General features: G+C 34.9%; 1 protein-coding gene across 4 annotated transcripts in view; it reads left to right on the top strand.

Moving 5' to 3' along the window:
- LOC138703127 (ATP-binding cassette sub-family G member 1-like) overlaps window positions 1-17998 on the top strand; it is a 97686-nt gene that overhangs the window by 74857 nt on the left and 4831 nt on the right. For all 4 annotated transcript variants that reach the window (XM_069830737.1, XM_069830740.1, XM_069830738.1 and 1 more), the window contains 4 exons: window positions 3756-3994; window positions 7501-7608; window positions 10433-10596; window positions 14729-14897. In XM_069830737.1, the coding sequence (XP_069686838.1) occupies window positions 3756-3994; window positions 7501-7608; window positions 10433-10596; window positions 14729-14897 (680 nt within the window). The remainder of the gene's footprint in view (window positions 1-3755; window positions 3995-7500; window positions 7609-10432; window positions 10597-14728; window positions 14898-17998) is intronic.

Below are 17998 nucleotides of genomic sequence, written 5' to 3'. Positions count from 1 at the left end.
GAGCTTAATAATATATACACGACATTCTTTACTAATATGACCCCTAGCCCACCGCTATGGAGTAATGATTATGTCGTCTGACCGTGAAACGAGCGGTTCCGGTCGGGGTTTTTTCGAGCTTAATAATTTATACACGACATTCTTTACTAATATGACTCCTAACCCACCCCTATGGAGTAATGATTATATCGTCTGACCGTGAAACGAGCGGCTCCGGTCGGGGTTTTTTCGAGCTTAATAATATATACGCGACATTCTTTACTAATATGACCCCTAACCCACCGCTATGGAGTAATGGTTACAATGTCTGACCGTGAAACAAGCGGTTCCAATCGGGGTTTTTTCGAGCTTAATAATTTATACACGTCATTCTTTACTAATATGATCCCTAGCCCACCCTTATGGAGTAATGGTTACAATGTCTGACCGTGAAACAAGCGGTTCCGGTCGGGGTTTTTTCGATCTTAATAATTTATACACGACATTCTTTACTAATATGCAGAGATCGGAATTTTGGCAGAATGCCTTTTTTAATGTGTTAAATCTATCTTCATTTTGAAAGTAAATCTGTACGAATTATATCTTTGTGATTGAAACGTCACAGATTTACGTTGCCCTTTTGTGCCTTTTTAATATAAATGCTAATTTACAAAATAAATGCTTTTTTGCCTTTATTTGATTATTTATCCATTATTTATTAATTTATTATTCAAAATTGCCTACAGATATATTTCAATTTATTTCTATTTCCGATACAATGAAAGTGACTTCACCGAATGTATATTATTGTCTTTCAGTCAGTTCATATTATCTTTGCAACAGTGAGTGCTGCCGTGCAAAAATGTATAACAGTAAGCGTTTTAATTATCGCGTGCGTTTATTTGACAAGGCAACAATGAGTGCGGGTCTAACATTATTTTGAACGGTTATTTTTCTACAGTTCTGAAGATGGCCAATAACAGGCCGAAACGTATTAACCAGGTACGGTAAAATTTAATACAAGAGAGACATATAATACATATCCCGAAGGTTATTTTTCTTTCAGTTTTCATTGCGACGTTGTTGTAGCTAGCTAAATATTTCATATCGCAACATATCAGTATAACCAAACACAAACATGTACTTTCCAAGGCTACTGGGAAGAAGATTTCTTTGCTTGCAACAGTAATTGCAACATCGAGTCGTAAATCTCATTTGCATTCGACTTATGTAAAGCTTTTCTTGCTGCTAAAATCTATTTGAGGAAAGTGCAAGGTTTTGGGTCTAGTGCAAGGTTTTTTATAATTGCCTTTTATTGCGTATTTTAGCTATTTATAATGCCCTTTTGCCTGCCTATTTTAGCTATTTATGATGTATTTTTGCCTGCCTATTTCAATGATACATAATGCCTAAACTTCCAGTCCCTGCTAATATGCCCCTTTACCCACCGCTGTGGAGTAATGATTATAATGTCGGACTGTGAAACGAGCGACTCGGTCGGTTTTTTTTTTTCGAGCTTAATTTATACACGACATTCTTTACTAATATGACTCCTTGCCCCTTTACTAATATGACTCATTGCCCACCGCTGTGGAGTAGTGATTATAATGTCTGACCGTGAAACGAGCGGCTCCAGTAGGTTTCCCCCCCCCTCAACCAATTGATACATAATAGTTGGATAACTTTTGACATTGGATTTTCTTGTATCTGAAGAGTGTCATTTTATATCGCAAGCCGAATTAGATGACCTTGCGAGAGATTTGAATTACCTAAAGCCCAAGCTTACTAATAACTTCTCGATTTCAAGGATGACATCTTTTATAGCCTCGCGCAAAGTAACATCTTATAAAAACGTTAATACAATCTTTCATCGTTCTTTATAGAAAGTGAAGTATTGATTTGACATCAGACTCATTTAACCTTCAATTTATTCCACGCCGAAAGTTACCCAGCATTTGCTCTTAATGGGTTGAGGAAAATCCTCAACCAGGTCAATTGTCCCAACCATGGTTTGAACCCGGGCCCACTTTTTCACGATCAGACATGACAACCATTGCAACACAGCGGTGGACGTCCGAGTGTTTAACGATTCTAACGGTAATAAAACTGTTAGAATTAATGGAAGATTTCCTGCTTTGGAGACAACAACCACCAAAAAGCTCCTGAGAAAATTCACTTTCGCTAGAGAGTACCACAGCATTAGTTCAAAACTAAAAACGTGATACAAGAACACTAATTTATCTTCTTCTTTTGCGGGTCCGAAAACATAGCAGTCGCAGTAATTTAGGCACTAGAGATGAACAAAACTAACTGCCGCTCTCGCTCGCTATGTTCGTTGCATTTGTCTTTCGAGTCTCGTCTCGTCATTCTCGTGCGCTTCGAGTCTCGCTCATCATTCTCGAAATAACATTTGGTCGGCGTGGAAAGATTTCGTAACTTTGAATAACATACATCATTGAAATGAATAACATTATAAATGTTTAAATGAGACAGAAAGACAAAACAGAACAGTATCTTAGTTATCAAAATATTCTGGTTGTATTATATGATATTATCTACGGTTATATAAATAGAAAAAAAAAACAATTCTCAAATAAATTTCCATTTCTAAGAAACATAAAACATAACGTTAACATCTTTTTACTTGAGATTGCACACTTGATCTCAAACATATGAAAATAAAATTCCTAGCCTTTTAATAAGGGTCTAGTAATTAAATAAAGACTGGGGAACGGATTATTATATTGAAAGATAGACATGATGTTTCAAATAGGTTACTTGATTGTTTATACATATATAACAGTTGTCAAAGTAGATAAAAGTTCAGTCAGGTATAAACAACTGTGGCAATTCAAGACTGCTTGACGTTCGGGGACTTCGGGAGTGATCAATCTCGGCGTCTCGAAACACTCACAAGCAGTCTTTACGTTAACGACGCGATGTATAGAACATTGTCGTGCGGATTTTCGGCTTTGCTCGTTGTTCATCTCTATTAGGCACGTATGACAGAACTTCAATATCGGACTGCGAATAATTAAGACGGCGCTCATTCCGTCGGATCCCGGCCTCTTAATAACTCGTAATGAGTGCACGTCTGCACATTAGTGTGTTGGACATTGTGCCACTGTCACACATCATGACACAGTGCATGAGGGTTGGCCACTAAAGACAAACTAAGAGGTGGAGCTTAAACTGAGAGGATTCAATGTGGCATCGGAATTGGAATCCGGTGTGGCTTAGTGGCTAGAGCGTCAGTACATAGAGCTGAAAACCCGGGTTCGAATCCCGGTGCCGGAGAGAATTTTCTCCGCTCCACCGATCCCTCATCATATGATAACGCAGAATTCTTCCACGGAAATATCATATCTACTTCGGTAAATAGCAATAATCTCTACTTTAGACTACAGACGATCACAAAAATTGAAGTTCAAGATGGATATGTGTGGTGATCGGGCTTGCATGCAAATGAACTGGCTATTCCTTTTCTTTATAGGCAATGAAATAATTTCTTGTTCTATGACTATATGCAACAGCATCAGCGTACATAAGCCATAAACCAGCTCACGTAGCAACAAGAACATTCTGTATTGTTTATGTTTCTTTGCGCTGTAATTCAGAAAAAGAACCAGAAGGTATTGTAATATTATTTTGACCTCTTGGCTTATTTTCAGCATCAAGTACATTGCTAGAAGCGCATCTCATCCCTTTCATGAATTTTCGTTTATCTATAAAATATTGTCATAAAAGTTTCTGATTGAACTTTACTAAATTTACAGTGGTCTGGATAGCTTATCAGCTATACAAATTACCTCACATCTGAAGTCTCTGGCTGAAGAAGGGAGGACAGTAGTCTGCACTATCCATCAGCCAAGCTCACAGCTTTTCGAGATGTTTGATGATGTCTACGTTTTGTCAGAAGGACAATGTATTTACAACGGATCAAACAAGAGTTTAACAGATAACTTGGAGGAAGAAGGATTTCATTGTCCCACATTTTACAACAGAGCAGATTTCGGTAAGTAGAAGGAACAAATATGATTTGAGAAATATTGTTGGATATCATTGGGCACAATATTTTGCTTGGTTTTCATTTTTCGGACATTTTTCTTTACTGATGAAATAAACGTTTGTTTGTACACAGTCTATTATGCTTCTAAAAATATGCACTATCTGAAAACCATTACCTACTATAATATGTCCAACAAGAGATGAGGTCGTTTAAATAGTCTAGGCCGGAATTAATTAGTATTTATTTACGTATTTATTTATTTAAACTTCATTATTGGCACTGGAACTGTTTTGAAACGTTTGGAACATGTCTCATGAGAAAGGAGATAAGCTAGCATGTAAAGACGGAGCATACTGGCTCTATATTCGCCTGGGCTGTGTGAGTTTGCTGTCTTATTATTTTCCCCGAATCCAGCAGGTCACATTGAGGATTGTGGGAAATGATTGGAATGTACTCTGAGTCATAAAACAAATCATGTGAATTCAAGATGAAACTTCATTATGTAACTTATCAAAACGAACAAAAATATGTAAGGCAAACTTGGCTAATTTCGCAGTACACCTAATTTCGCAGTATCTCCTATATTAATTAGTTGTGGAGTTGTCGTTGTTCATTAGAGCTTACAAAAAATACGGATAAATGTCAAAACCTGTCGGGCATATTTCATGCAGGAAGATCCCATTGCAACGCATTCTGTAGAAATTACACAACTATCTGCTTTAGTAGTGTGTGCTTTCTGAGGTAGCGTGAGTGAATTTGCAGTGTTGTGTTTCTGGACATTATATCGTCGAGATATTCAGAACTGTAAGTATCACACTATGATTAGTGAATTCTCTACATTCTTATGATTAATTTGAATCTTTGCTTGTTGTTTTATCTAATATAGTTTGTTCGTAATATGCTTTTGCCGGTACTCAATTTCTTAAATAGTTTCCGCTAGTTGCCGGAAGAGCAGTTCGAGTGGCACGCAGATTCTAACTTCCTTTAAAAAGCGCTATGGGCTAAGTATGCGCCAGCCAGAAAATCTGTCCTACTACAGAGTAGCAGCCTCAACTCGTTCGAATTTGACCGATTTATATGATGTGTTAGGAAGTGTGTATGAAAAAGCATAACTGGAAACCAAGCCTAATCTCATTTGGAATTTAGATAAAACAGGATTTTCATTGGTTACCAAACTAACAAAATTTTGTCCCCAAAAGGAGCAAAGTCTGTCCACTTTCAAACAATGGCAGAGAAAGGAGGAAGAACAATTGTCTTGCTAGCGGAATTGGATTCGGATTAGCCTAAATAGTTCTCATAATGATTTTCCTATCTTTGGCATAATGTTTAATGCAGATATGTGATATATATATATATACAATTTGCACTGGTAATGGAAATTACGGGAAAACGGCTGGACGGATTTTAATTAATGATCCTTCATTTTGAAGCTTGGAACTTGAAAGTTTTTCGGCAAAATAGTAGTTTTCAGTGAAATGTCAATTTTTAAACATAATTTTCCTCTTTTCCAAAATCCATCTGTCGTCAGTTTTGAGAACTAGCTAATAGCATTCACGGCCGACTTGATATACCTTTCGCTTTTTTTGTAAAGGAGAAGCGAAGCGAGCATCAAGTCGGCCGTGTTGCATTTCAGAATAAAACAAAACACATACTACAGTAAACAATATTACACGAAGGCCATGATCTGCAAGAATGCTGACATATTTAGAGCTCAAATTAAATTGGTTATTAAAAACTTAACTTTCTAAAAATAATTTACAGGTTCGATTCTATGGTGTGTAATTTTCTGGGTACAGCTGTGTATTGGATATTAAAAACTACAAAACTTGAAGTGGTTTGATGATATTATTACCATTAGAAATGAAATATTATTGTAGTTAATGCCATGATGTGACCATTTTTCATTAATTATACATATTAATGCTATATAAATGATACGAAAGTGAAACGTTTTGGGGTTATATAAGTAGATGTAGAGAATAACAAATTAGATTTTGATTTCTATATTTTACTGAGTGGCGGCTGTATAGTATATATAGTATATGTTACTGAAAGCTATAAAACTTACGTAAGGTAATAATATTATTAAAAATCAAATATTTTTATAATTATTAATCAAGTGGGGTTGGATCATTTTCATATATTTAATGGCTGTGTGTTGTAAATATTTATATGCGTGGTTCTCTTCAGTATTGGCTCGAGAGAGAGTATCTTTCATTGTTATGGAAGCAAATAACTTTCCGAATGTTTGGTATTCTTCATTGAAAATAAATCTGAAAAATGTTTATTTGAACGTCTAATGAACTTAGTTTGCAGCATTTGCTGCACAAGCCACTATTATTTATTAATTTACAATTAATATGCAAACCTATTCCTGTTATTAGTGTTAATAATTGAAGCTCAGTTATTGCCTACTTTGTTAATGTAAGTTCAGTTCATGTGTGTAAACATGTACTGATGTTTAAATTACATTAAAACATGTTTTGAACTAAAAAGAATATTCTTGAAAATTGCACAAGTGTTACTGCGAAATTGCCCGAGCAGTACTGCGAAGTTACAAGAGTTCCTGAAAAACACACACATATCATCTCATATTTTAGATGGCGCTATTTCCCTGTTGGGATAAACTTAAAAATTAAATTTTTAAACCAACCAATAAAATAATGTATAGTGTTTAACTGCCTCATGAAGGAAATTTTTTAAAGCATTTTTGGGTATAACTACAGACAGAAGACCTTAATACTGCGAAATTAGCCGAGTTTGCCTTACAAGTCGAACTCAATAAAAAAAATTACTACTTACAAAAACGAATTGCATACAATTCGGAATTAATGTTTGTGTAATTAAATGCTATTTTGCCAGGACCTCTGCATAATTACATGCAAACCGAACTACTACAAGGGTCATTTCATAAGTCATGGCAACTATATTCTTTCAGCCAATAAAGCTGCTACATTCACTATATGCGATTGAAGATCACTGGCATGTGCTTCTGGCATACTAACTTTTGCGTGTGTTGTCAACTAGCCATTAATGCACACAGACGCAATCTCGCTGTGGCATCCCTTACATTGTATAACAGGTTTTTTAACATATATACTGAATTAACCTCATTTTCGGTTATTCGGAAGATATAGTATAGTTGCCATGGCTTATGAAATGACCCTCTTATGTATAACTGGGTTACATATAACCCAAGTTCTAATTTGCACATAATTAGATGTGCGCATGTTCATTGCAGTCGAGTGATTACAATGCTCGCTGGTTTCTCTGAAGTTCGTTGATAAAAACGTTGCACAGTGTGATGAATTTTTAAGGATGATACAAATCATTAGCATGACTTCTTTCTGAAGTGAAGCTCGATGAATTCTTCCTCCTAGATGTCCTTACCTCAAAAATTAAATTCGATACTGCCAGATTAGCAGAACATAGGAAGAACTAATCAGTCCCCACTTGTACATTATATATTCGATTTTAGAAGAATGCGTATTCTAATTTAATATTATTTTCAGCAATTGAAATTGCAAGTGGACAGAGAGGTGACAAGAGCAAATTGTTTGAGAAGTTTAACAGCAAGGAAGTAGACACAGAGTATCAACAAGATGGCGGCAATGAGGAAGGTAAATACTATATTATTGAGTACAGGTATAACAAGTACTTAAACTACGTAAGCATTGACCATTTTGTGATATACTATTTCTGCTGTTGAATGCGATCTTTATGAATTCTCGGTAAGTTACTGAGTTTCTTTGTGAGTCCTTTCACAAATTTGCTATGGATTCCTTGACATATTGTAATTTTTCATAACATCTTTCTTTCCTTTTTTCTTGCGTTTAGTTAGGCTATAGTGAATAAGAATACAGAACGACTTCCTTGGAGAGGGGGCACAATTCAAATACATTCCTTTTTTTTACGGAGGAGGGGCCCGAAAGCTTGCATCACAACCTGAGGCTTATTGTACTTACCACTCCTGTTCTATGAATGATATGTGCTGCCGAACGCCTGCGCTTTTGTAGAATATAGCACGCTGCACCATGAATTTAACCCAGGTTATGGTTATGATGACATGGCATTTTAATCGATTAATTTATCAATTTATGTTGTAAGAGTAATCGATACAAATGTTTAATCGAATAATCCAATCGATTAAAAATAATCGGTTGTAGTTGATATTAATTATTATTTTTTTGATACAAACTCATACTAAAAATTCCGACAATATTTCTCTCTCGGAAATTGCTTACTTAAAAGCATAATAGTACTGTTATTTTCTAACTGTAATCCAGGTAGCGTAGGGAAAATCTTTGCACAAACACTTCAGGAAGAGATGGAGATATGAGGACAGTGACCTAGTCTACCTCTATTGAAAGTTGAAACACACTGCAAAATTCTTATTAAGTTTTATGGTTTTCCAAGAAAACTTCCATCTTATTGTCAGCTCATCTTCCTAGCATATGAAATACATACTTTTCTGGGATTCGTCCCGCTCATCCCTTATAAAATAGCCATGTCTACACTGTGTGCAAGTGAGAGCGTAACTACCTTCTTCTCTTTCTAAAATCTGGTAATTCGATTACAACAGGGGCCAGTCTTTTGTTTCGACCGCTGTAATTTTGCAATTGCAGTTTCTGTACTGAGTTTGTATACGAAGGTTGTGTGTTTAGTTAGATAAGGAAAAAAAATCAGTTTTCAACACCAGATAGATCAAACACATTTTCTCTATTATCTACTCATTATGCAATAATGTCACTTCCATGCGTCATGGAACATTACAGTATTCCATAACAAACATATCCTCAAAGTATTAATATTTTACCTCTTGGTTTAAAGGAGATATACGTTTTCCCTTCATAATGAAAACATATGTTTTAGCGATGTATCTGATTTTGCAACTAAACGCCTCAATCTTAAATCAGGGATGTCAAAGCGCCTGCACTGCATGTTCATACTACAAGCAATACAAACGCAACAAGGTTCACTTTTTACCAAGATAAAGCTCAAGAGAAGATGTTTAAGTGCTGAATTAACAAAATTTCTCCTACTCATACCTTTTGCTCAACCGATGAATGTTTATGCTTGTAAATTAAAATAACCTCTTGAGTTGTAAGACATTTGTTGGTTTATTTTTAAAGTTAAATATAATTCTGCACTTCAAAAAAATTCACTGACATGAGGAAAAATGCTGAAAAAGTTCTGCAAGTTACTTGTTAGGGCAGAAATGCAGGTATATTATGCTATACTTCGAGTCTCTGCACATACATCTTACATCATAATCATGTATGAAGTGTAGTATAGTATACTATAATCTCAGGACTCTGAAGGTTAATAAACCATCATTTACACTTCAAAAATTATCTCTTAGTTCTTGATGCCTTTAAGTATTAGGTTAGTGCTGAAGTTCGTAGCGTTTTTTCATAAACACGTCAGATACGCTACACATAAGAGAGAAGTTAATCATCAACAATATGTTCTCCTTCACTATTTGCAACAGTCTGCCAACGCTGGAGTAGTTCTTCGATTCCACGCCTGTAGAAATCGGTGGTTTTGAGTTAAAGAAGTCGTCAAGCCATGTTCGGAGCGCATTTTCATCCGGAAAGGAAGTTCCTTGAAGGTTGTTCGATAGAGAGCAGAAAAAGTGAAAATCTAATGGCGCAACATCAGGTGAATAAGGTGGGCGCAGAATGACTTCCCAATCCAACTACTGGATAATGTTTTGTTTCAGGTTAGCAGAGTGCGGACTGGCTTTATCGGGTGATATGAACGGGTTTCTCTTTGTTGTTCAATCTCTTTACTAACACATGGTGCAGCATCACTTCATGCATCTTGTTGGTTGTTTTTCTTGGATTGCGTGTGCAAGACGTCTTAGTTGGTGGCAATAAATGTCGCACGATGGTGGAATGGTCACAGTTCATCACATTTGCAAGTTCTCGAGTACAGATCATTGTGGATTAATGTGTTTAAACTGTCTCCATCAAACTCCAAAGGTCTTCCTGAATGTGGAGTGTCACTAATGTCAAAACGACCCTCCTTAAAACGAGAAAACCATTTTCTTACCGTGCTCTCTCCAACAGCATTGTCCCCATACACGGCGCAAATGTTTCTGGCCGCCTCCTCTGCTTTCGCCCCTCTATTGAACTCAAAAAGAAGAATATGTCGGAAGTGTTCCACTTTCTCCACTTGACACTCCATTTTCTAGCGTCCACTGCTCCACTCACTATCTGCAAAAATGAAAACTCCAATATGTAAACTGAAGCACAACAATTGAACTTCAAATAAAAAATGGCAATCGATAAATAAACCCATAGCAACCGGAGTACCAACACGCAAAATAAAAACGCTACGAACTTATGCGCCAACTCAATAGTATACACTGTATATTCAATGAATGATTGTAGCTCAGTTTCATACTTAAAATGTTGATGTGTTGCATAATTTCGATTTCAGCCACAAGACTGAATCTGCTAGAACCACATCCACCACAGAAGTTAAAGGAAACAGTCATCATTATAGAGAGAGATGTTCACGTAGCACCAAGTTACCCTCAGCCTTTGTGGAGTCAAATCCTAATTCTGACTAGAAGGTTACTATTGTGTACGCTTAGGGATAAGGTACGTTAATTGAATAGTAAGATAGTAATTAGTAATTGTCAGCATTGGCTATGGTTAGATGTATAAAGTTATAGCATACTTTTTTTATTTATAGTAAAAATGTAAAGAAAAAATGCGTTTTATAGCATTATTTATTTGAATAAATAGAATTTAAGCCTTGTATTAGCTAAAGCGTCTTTTGCAATTTTATGTAGGCCTATTTGAGAATGGTAAATGAAAATAATGTATTTAAATATTGGTAATGGACATACTTGATCAATGTTACAATATTTAGTTAAATAGCTGTGGTTTCAATTATGTTGTAAAAGAACAAAAACCAACAAAAACCATGTTTTTAAAGTGGGATAGAGTGTTAATAATATGTTTTTCTAAGTTATCTTTTTATCCCCACTTAAGTCGACTATTGCTCCACGCATTAAAATGCTACTGTCAAATGAAATTTGTTCCTTCATGTATTTCACCACATGTGCACTGTTATACATTGAGGATGACCATTTTGTTATATTATTATAACAAACCAGGGGCGGCTCGTCCTAATGTGATATTGTGCTATAGCACACTCGTAATTTTGTTAAAATAAATGTTGATGTATACGCGAGTAATATTATTCTGTAAAATCATTTGGTGAAACGAGCGTTGAGTGATTTCCGCCTAGCACCAACAGATAGCGCACGTGGACTTTGAGGGATGCGCTTTGCGTGTGCATTTGTTTTTCGATATATAAAAATTGAGGATATACGTAGTGTATTAGTATATTCAATACTCTTAAAAACAACTAAAAATGGCAAATTTTTGTTATGTTCCTATATGTAAAAACCAGGGAAAGCTTTTTGTCTTCAATTAGGTCCCAAAATATTCTGAATATATGCTTTGAACCTTAAAAAATATAATTAATTAAATTGCACCTCGATACTGTTAAATAAAAGTAACCACTTCAAGTAAGAAATTGTTGACTACAGTTTCATTTTGAAGAGGAAAAAGAAAAATTAATAAAAACATATGCAATCTTGACAGCGAGCTGTGTTAGCTTAGATTATATGCAGTAGTTGTAGGAGTCTCCGAAGTTTACACCTGCAGTAAACTCTCGATAAACTGGGATGTTTATTATCCAGGACGATCCGTAGTGAAATCCATTTCGTGAATAATGTTTTTAATGTACTGTACCCTAATTATTAAAACCATGTTTTAACTTCAAATTTTCAAAATCATCCTACATAGTACTCAAAACTGCATGTCCTTAACCTACAAAACGCACGACAAATCGTGATACTACTGCGATCATATTATATCATCTTATTAAAAATTGCATTTGATCTTTCTGCAACTACAGAAAAAATAGAAGGAATTCAATCTCGATAGTCTCTTCCCTATAAAAAACACATTGGTGGCTGCATGTCCAGATTTACCGTACGGTTTTTAAATACTAATGATTAAAGAGGGCAATATTCACCTTCGACATAGTTCCTATTTTTTCATTCGTGATCTCGTTCTCAAAGTTCTCGTTTAGGTTCATGAACATTCAATTTACTCGTATCTATATTCCGCATACTACAGATTTCCCCACCAATCTCGGGGAATCGCTCAATTTTATACAGGTTTACTTTATTATTTACTGTAAATTAAAATAAATTATGAGGTAAGAAAATATTGAATTATATTAAATTATACTAGATTATACAAAATAATTGTAATTGACACGCACAGAAAACTAACAAGCGGGGAAACGTAATCAACTGTAGCATATGAAATAACATAGCCCTACAACACGTTGCGCCGCATGGAACGCTCCTGCCATCTAGGGGTAAAACTTCGCATAAGAATCCCTATTGCTTTATGTTGTTATTATACAGTGTGCTGAGTCTGTAGCGAGAGTTGCGCGCGCATTGAATGTTGACGAAGGTTAAATACCCTTAGGCAAATGGCGTATTTTCCCAGCATTAGCACGAGAAACTAGTCAGTAACATGCTATTTTCCCAGTAGAACCCCGAACGTGGTATTGGTTGAGAGCGTTATTGTAGTGAGTGAAGTATTCTTGATCTGCTAGCAATTCTACAAGCTAATGACGAACTTAACAATTAAGTTTAGTAATAAAGGATGTTTAAAAGTTACTACAGTGTATATAATTTCTAGATATAGCCTACTTTTTTTTCTCTGAGAATTCAAGTTGAATGGCATTAATATCTTACGTCATATTATTACAGCTTACAATGCAATGCATTGAGTGGCCAGTAAGATTCCCAGATTTATCGCCTTTGCTCTTCTGGGGCCATTTGAAGTTAGTAGTAAATCGAAAAAGAATCAACAACTTAGAAGATCTGAAGCATCGAATAATGGAGACGGTGCAAGATATTCATAAAGCTTGGTTAAGTCATTTCCTAAATGATTTCTATGATCGACTGGCACATTTTCAAGCAGCTAAGGGCTACCAGTCCGAACACAGAATTTCGACGGTGCGCTAGCTTTATTTTGGCATTGTTAAGGGAGGAGCACTTTATTATTTTATTATTCGATACACTTTTCTGTTTTCTTGACTTAGCAACAATAAATTTGTACAGAAGAATCTAGTGTGGGTACTTTTTGAAAAGCTCTTAATGACCATTATTCGAAAATATAAAAATACTAGTGGCTTGTGCAGCAAGTGCTGCAAGCTAAGTTCATTAGACGTTCAAATAAACATTTTTCAGATTTATTTTCAGTGAAGAATACCAGACATTCGGAAAGTTATTTGCTTCCATAACACTGAAAGATACTCTCTCTCGAGCCAATACTGAAGAGAACCACGCATATAAATATCTACACAAAACCGCCATTAAATATATGAAAAAGACCCAACCCCACTTGATTAATAATTATAAAAATATTTATTTTTAATAATATTATTATCTTACGTAAGTATTATAGCTTTCAGTAACATATACTATATATACTATATAGCCGCCACTCAGTAAAATATAGAAATCAAAATCTAATTTAAGTTATTCTCTACATCTACTTATATAACCCCAAAACGTTTCACTTTCATAACATCAATATAGCATTAATATGTATAATTAATGAAAAATAGTCACATCATGGCATTAACTACAATAATATTTCATTTCTAATGGTAATAATGTCATCAAACCACCTCAAGTTTTGTAGTTTTTAATATCCAATACACAGCTGTACCCAGAAAATTACACACCACAGAATCGAACCTGTAAATTATTTTTAGTAAGTTAAGTTTTTAATAACCAATTTAATTTGAGCTCTAAATATGTCAGCATTCTTGCAGATCATGGCCTTCGTGTAATATTGTTTACTGTAGTATGTGTTTTGTTTTATTCTGAAATGCAACACGGCCGACTTGATGCTCGCTTCTCCTTTACAAAAAAGCGAAGAGAATATCAAGTCGGCCGTGAATGCTGTTAGCTATTTCTCAAAACTGAAGACAGATGGATTTTGGAAAAGAGGAAAATCATGTTTAAAAATTGACATTTCACTGAAAACTACTATTTTGCCCAAAAACTTTCAGTTCCAAGCTTCAAAATGAAGGGACATTTATTAAAATCCGTCCAGCCGTTTTCCCGTAATTTCCATTACCAGTTTAAATTATATATATATATATATATATATATATATTGGGTATTCCATTTAAAATAAGAGAGTTATAGTTACTTCCGTTAAACCGGAAAGTAGAAAAAATCTATAACACCATTATTGAGTTCTTAGTATAGTAGGGCTATTCCCACACAACTAGTTTCACGTCACTTCACCACATGCTTCATGACTCATGGTGAATGACATGAGTGGAATGTTATTCCTTGACAACACTCCACAAATTTATTATTATTATTATTATTATTATTATTATTATTATTATTATTATTATTGTTATTATTATTGTTTGTTTTCGTTGTTTTTGTTATATTTAAATCCTTTTCAGAAGCTTACTGCTTATTACTTTTAAGGTTTTCTGGCCTTCCCTGCGTAAAAAGTTTCACGAATCTATGACGTAGGCCTATATCAGTATTGATTTAATTTTATTTGTCTGCGATGCTAGTATAATGCATTTAATAATAATAATAATAATAATAATAATAATAATAATAATAATAATAATAATAATAATAGTGTGTACTCTATTTTTCAGTTTTGTGTTTGGTTGCGAGTCCTTACCCACATAGGAACTGGTTTATTACTTGGGTCCGTGTATTACGGAATTGGAAATGATGCTTCAAAAGTATTCAGTAATGTGTCGTGCCTTTTTTTCTTCGTAATGTTACTGTTTATGTGCAATGCGGCGCCGGCTGCAGTTCAAAGTAAGTTCATTACATATTATGGTATCAAAATACGTCTGTATTTTTCTCCAAATGTACTCAGTGCAATTAACTGTAAATTTAATTAAGACATAAGTTGTGGCCTACTATATACATGGTTCCTAGGGATAAAAAAGCAGGTTATTATAGTCTACACTATAATATATACAGAGGGAACCGTAAATAATATAATCAATTTCAGGAAGTTATTCTTTGAGATATTTCAGATAAAAAATATAATACAATTTTTCTAATTTTTGTCTCATTTTCGAGATAAAAATAGTTTTATATGAAGCATCTCATAGCGTGTATTGGGAAAGCTGTTGATTTAATTATCAATTTGGTAAGTCAATTTAAGAGAGCAGTGTATTAGCTATGACAATAAATTATTGAAAGAATTTTAGTGTTGTTCTTTAAATGCACAGACATACATATATAACTTTTCGTTCTGAAAATAAATTTTAAAATGAATTCCTTCTTAGAGATAAAACAGGAAGGCCATAACTTTATTGCTGAGATTTTGAAAGCACGGTATAGCTTTGTCTCTTTGCTTTCCTTGAGGACTATAGCTTATGTGCAAGATTATATATAATATTAGGGTTATGATTTTTTTACTTTTTGCATAATTGATTTCCTGTATCATAAATCGATGAACTTTTGCTAAAAATAATGAAAAAGGTTTTAATTTTGTTTAGTTATTAAAAAAGTCACCCCCAACACGAATTTTCTAAAATCATATATAAGGACTATAAGCAAATAGTAGCACTATGACACTATTAAAGTTAAAGAAGAACGGAAGAAAACACTACATTTAGAAAACTGGACATTACATTTTGATGGTTAACTTATTGAAGGCCAAAAATATCAAGTTCTATAGTCTTGTCGCTGTTATTTCCGGCGTGACTCCTTTTTTTTCTTACGTCTTAGGAAGTGAAGGCTCTATAAAGTCTAGGTAGGTAGTATCGTTCGCCATTTTTGTTCTTTCGTTGCCGAGCTACCAGACGAGGAATCTATTTGCTGCACTGTTAAACATTATCATGTCGTAGCTCCTATGATAATAAATCAAACGCACTGTAATTGAGCGGCAAATAACGTCCTCGTGTGTTTTCTGTGAACGCAAACGAAAGAGCCAAAATGGCGGGCGATTATATTAAGTATTTATCGAACCTTAGGAAATGCATTACATCATCGGCAGCAAATGAAAAGATGCACATGTTTAAATGTAGCCGACCTGCAGAATGATTGGCTGCCGGAAATAAGAGCGACGGGACTATAGTGTTGAAGAATGAACAAAGACACGTTAAGTTAAATGCACTAGATCAGCGTTTCTCAAACTTTTCTACCCACGGAACCCTTTTAAACCCAAAATAAAACTGTGGAATCCAGCGTAATATTAGTGGTGTGTGTGTGTGTATATATTACAAACAATATTAAATTATCAAATGTATTTTTACCACTAAAATTACACATTTTTATTGATGTCACATATTATACATATTTAAAAATTATAAATAATGTTGCTGATTGTAATAGCTTTCTTTGATAACACTGGGTACTCTCTTCTCAGGCTGTGCCAAAAGTCTATCAAAGGAAGATTCTTAAACTGAGATTGCAGGGGTGAATCAGACGTCAATTCCAGTAATGCTTCGTATTCTTCAGAAGCGAGGGAAGAAGGTTTTTCTTTGATGTCAAATGAATTTTTGACCCACAAGTTTTCAGAATTGTTTTCACTTTCCTGTTCTGAAAAATACTGTTCTACAGTGTGGCGCATATCCTCCAAATGCTTTACAAATTCTTCGCTGATTTCATCAAGTTCTAGGAGAGAGTTTCTTCGTTGTTCTCAAGGAAATCATTCAAAGCAGGGAAGCTCTCAAATTCACGGCCTGCTAGACTTCTCATCCAGAACTGCAATTTTCTTTTGAAATCCCTGGTTTTATCTACTGCAGTGAAATATTAGCATTTTCCCCCTACAATGACACATTTACTTCGTTCATTTTGACAAAAATGTCAGATAAATAGGCAAGTCTCAAGAGCCATTGTTTATCACTCAAACGATCGTCCTACTCGAAATGGTGATCAATGAAGAAAGTCATCACCTCAGCCCTAAGCTCGAAGAGTCCAGAGAAAGCCATCTCACTTCTGTATGGAGAAGCAGAGATTTACGAAGGCTTCCCATGACTTTGAAGTCTTGAATTTAGTGATCTGAACTTGATACTCTCAACGATTTTTACTGCTTCATTAAGGATATTTTTGACGGGCAGTGAAATTTTTGATGTGGCCAAAGCTTGACTGCTTTTCCAATTTTTTCAACTGACTTTATGCGCGATACTGTACCAGTTGTTTTCCCAAGCATTGTCTTTGCACATCCGTGCAGACATAAACACAATTGTCCCAGAGTATATGATTTTCTTCTAAGTACTCACTAACAAGTCTGAAAATTTCAGATCCTGTTGCATTAGCTGCTGCCAGTCAAAACAACTCTGCGAAATATACTTCACAGAATTTTCAATAGCATCTTCATAATGGTAACGGACAAACACTAGTACAACTGCCAGATCTGCTACATCACTTGACTCGTCTAACTGTAGTGCAAATTGACATGATCTGAACAGACGGTTTAATTCTTCCATGACCTAAACTGTCATGTCTTGAATGCGACGAGCCACTGTGTCATTTCAAAGCGGCATGGAAGATTATTATTTAGCCTCCTTCTCATTGATCATGCACTTAACCATATCAGTCGCGCAGGGTTTTATCAATTTTTCGGCTATTGTGTGGGACTCACCTGCCTGAGCCACTTTATAGCTTACAATGAAAGATGCCTCTGTTCCTTTTTCATTTGTGAGGGCACAAAATTAACACATAACTCACTTTGAATTTCAAAATAATGGTTTTACCTCTCCAGAGTTTCCTGTGCTTTCTTGAAGAACCGTCAAAACAACTCTGCGAAATATCCTTCACAGAATTTTAAATTAATTCCATATACAATTTACACCTGTGCATTATTGTTGAAAAATGTGTTAGCTGCACACACTTGTTACTTCAAGCGCGCCTATTATATAAGTGTGCAATAATAATTATTATTTCAACAATGTGCATTAATG

The sequence above is a fragment of the Periplaneta americana genome, chromosome 7 (genome assembly GCF_040183065.1).
Source record: "Periplaneta americana isolate PAMFEO1 chromosome 7, P.americana_PAMFEO1_priV1, whole genome shotgun sequence".
NCBI classification, from domain to species: Eukaryota; Metazoa; Arthropoda; class Insecta; order Blattodea; family Blattidae; genus Periplaneta; species Periplaneta americana.
This window is presented reverse-complemented; position numbering and strand designations above follow the sequence as displayed.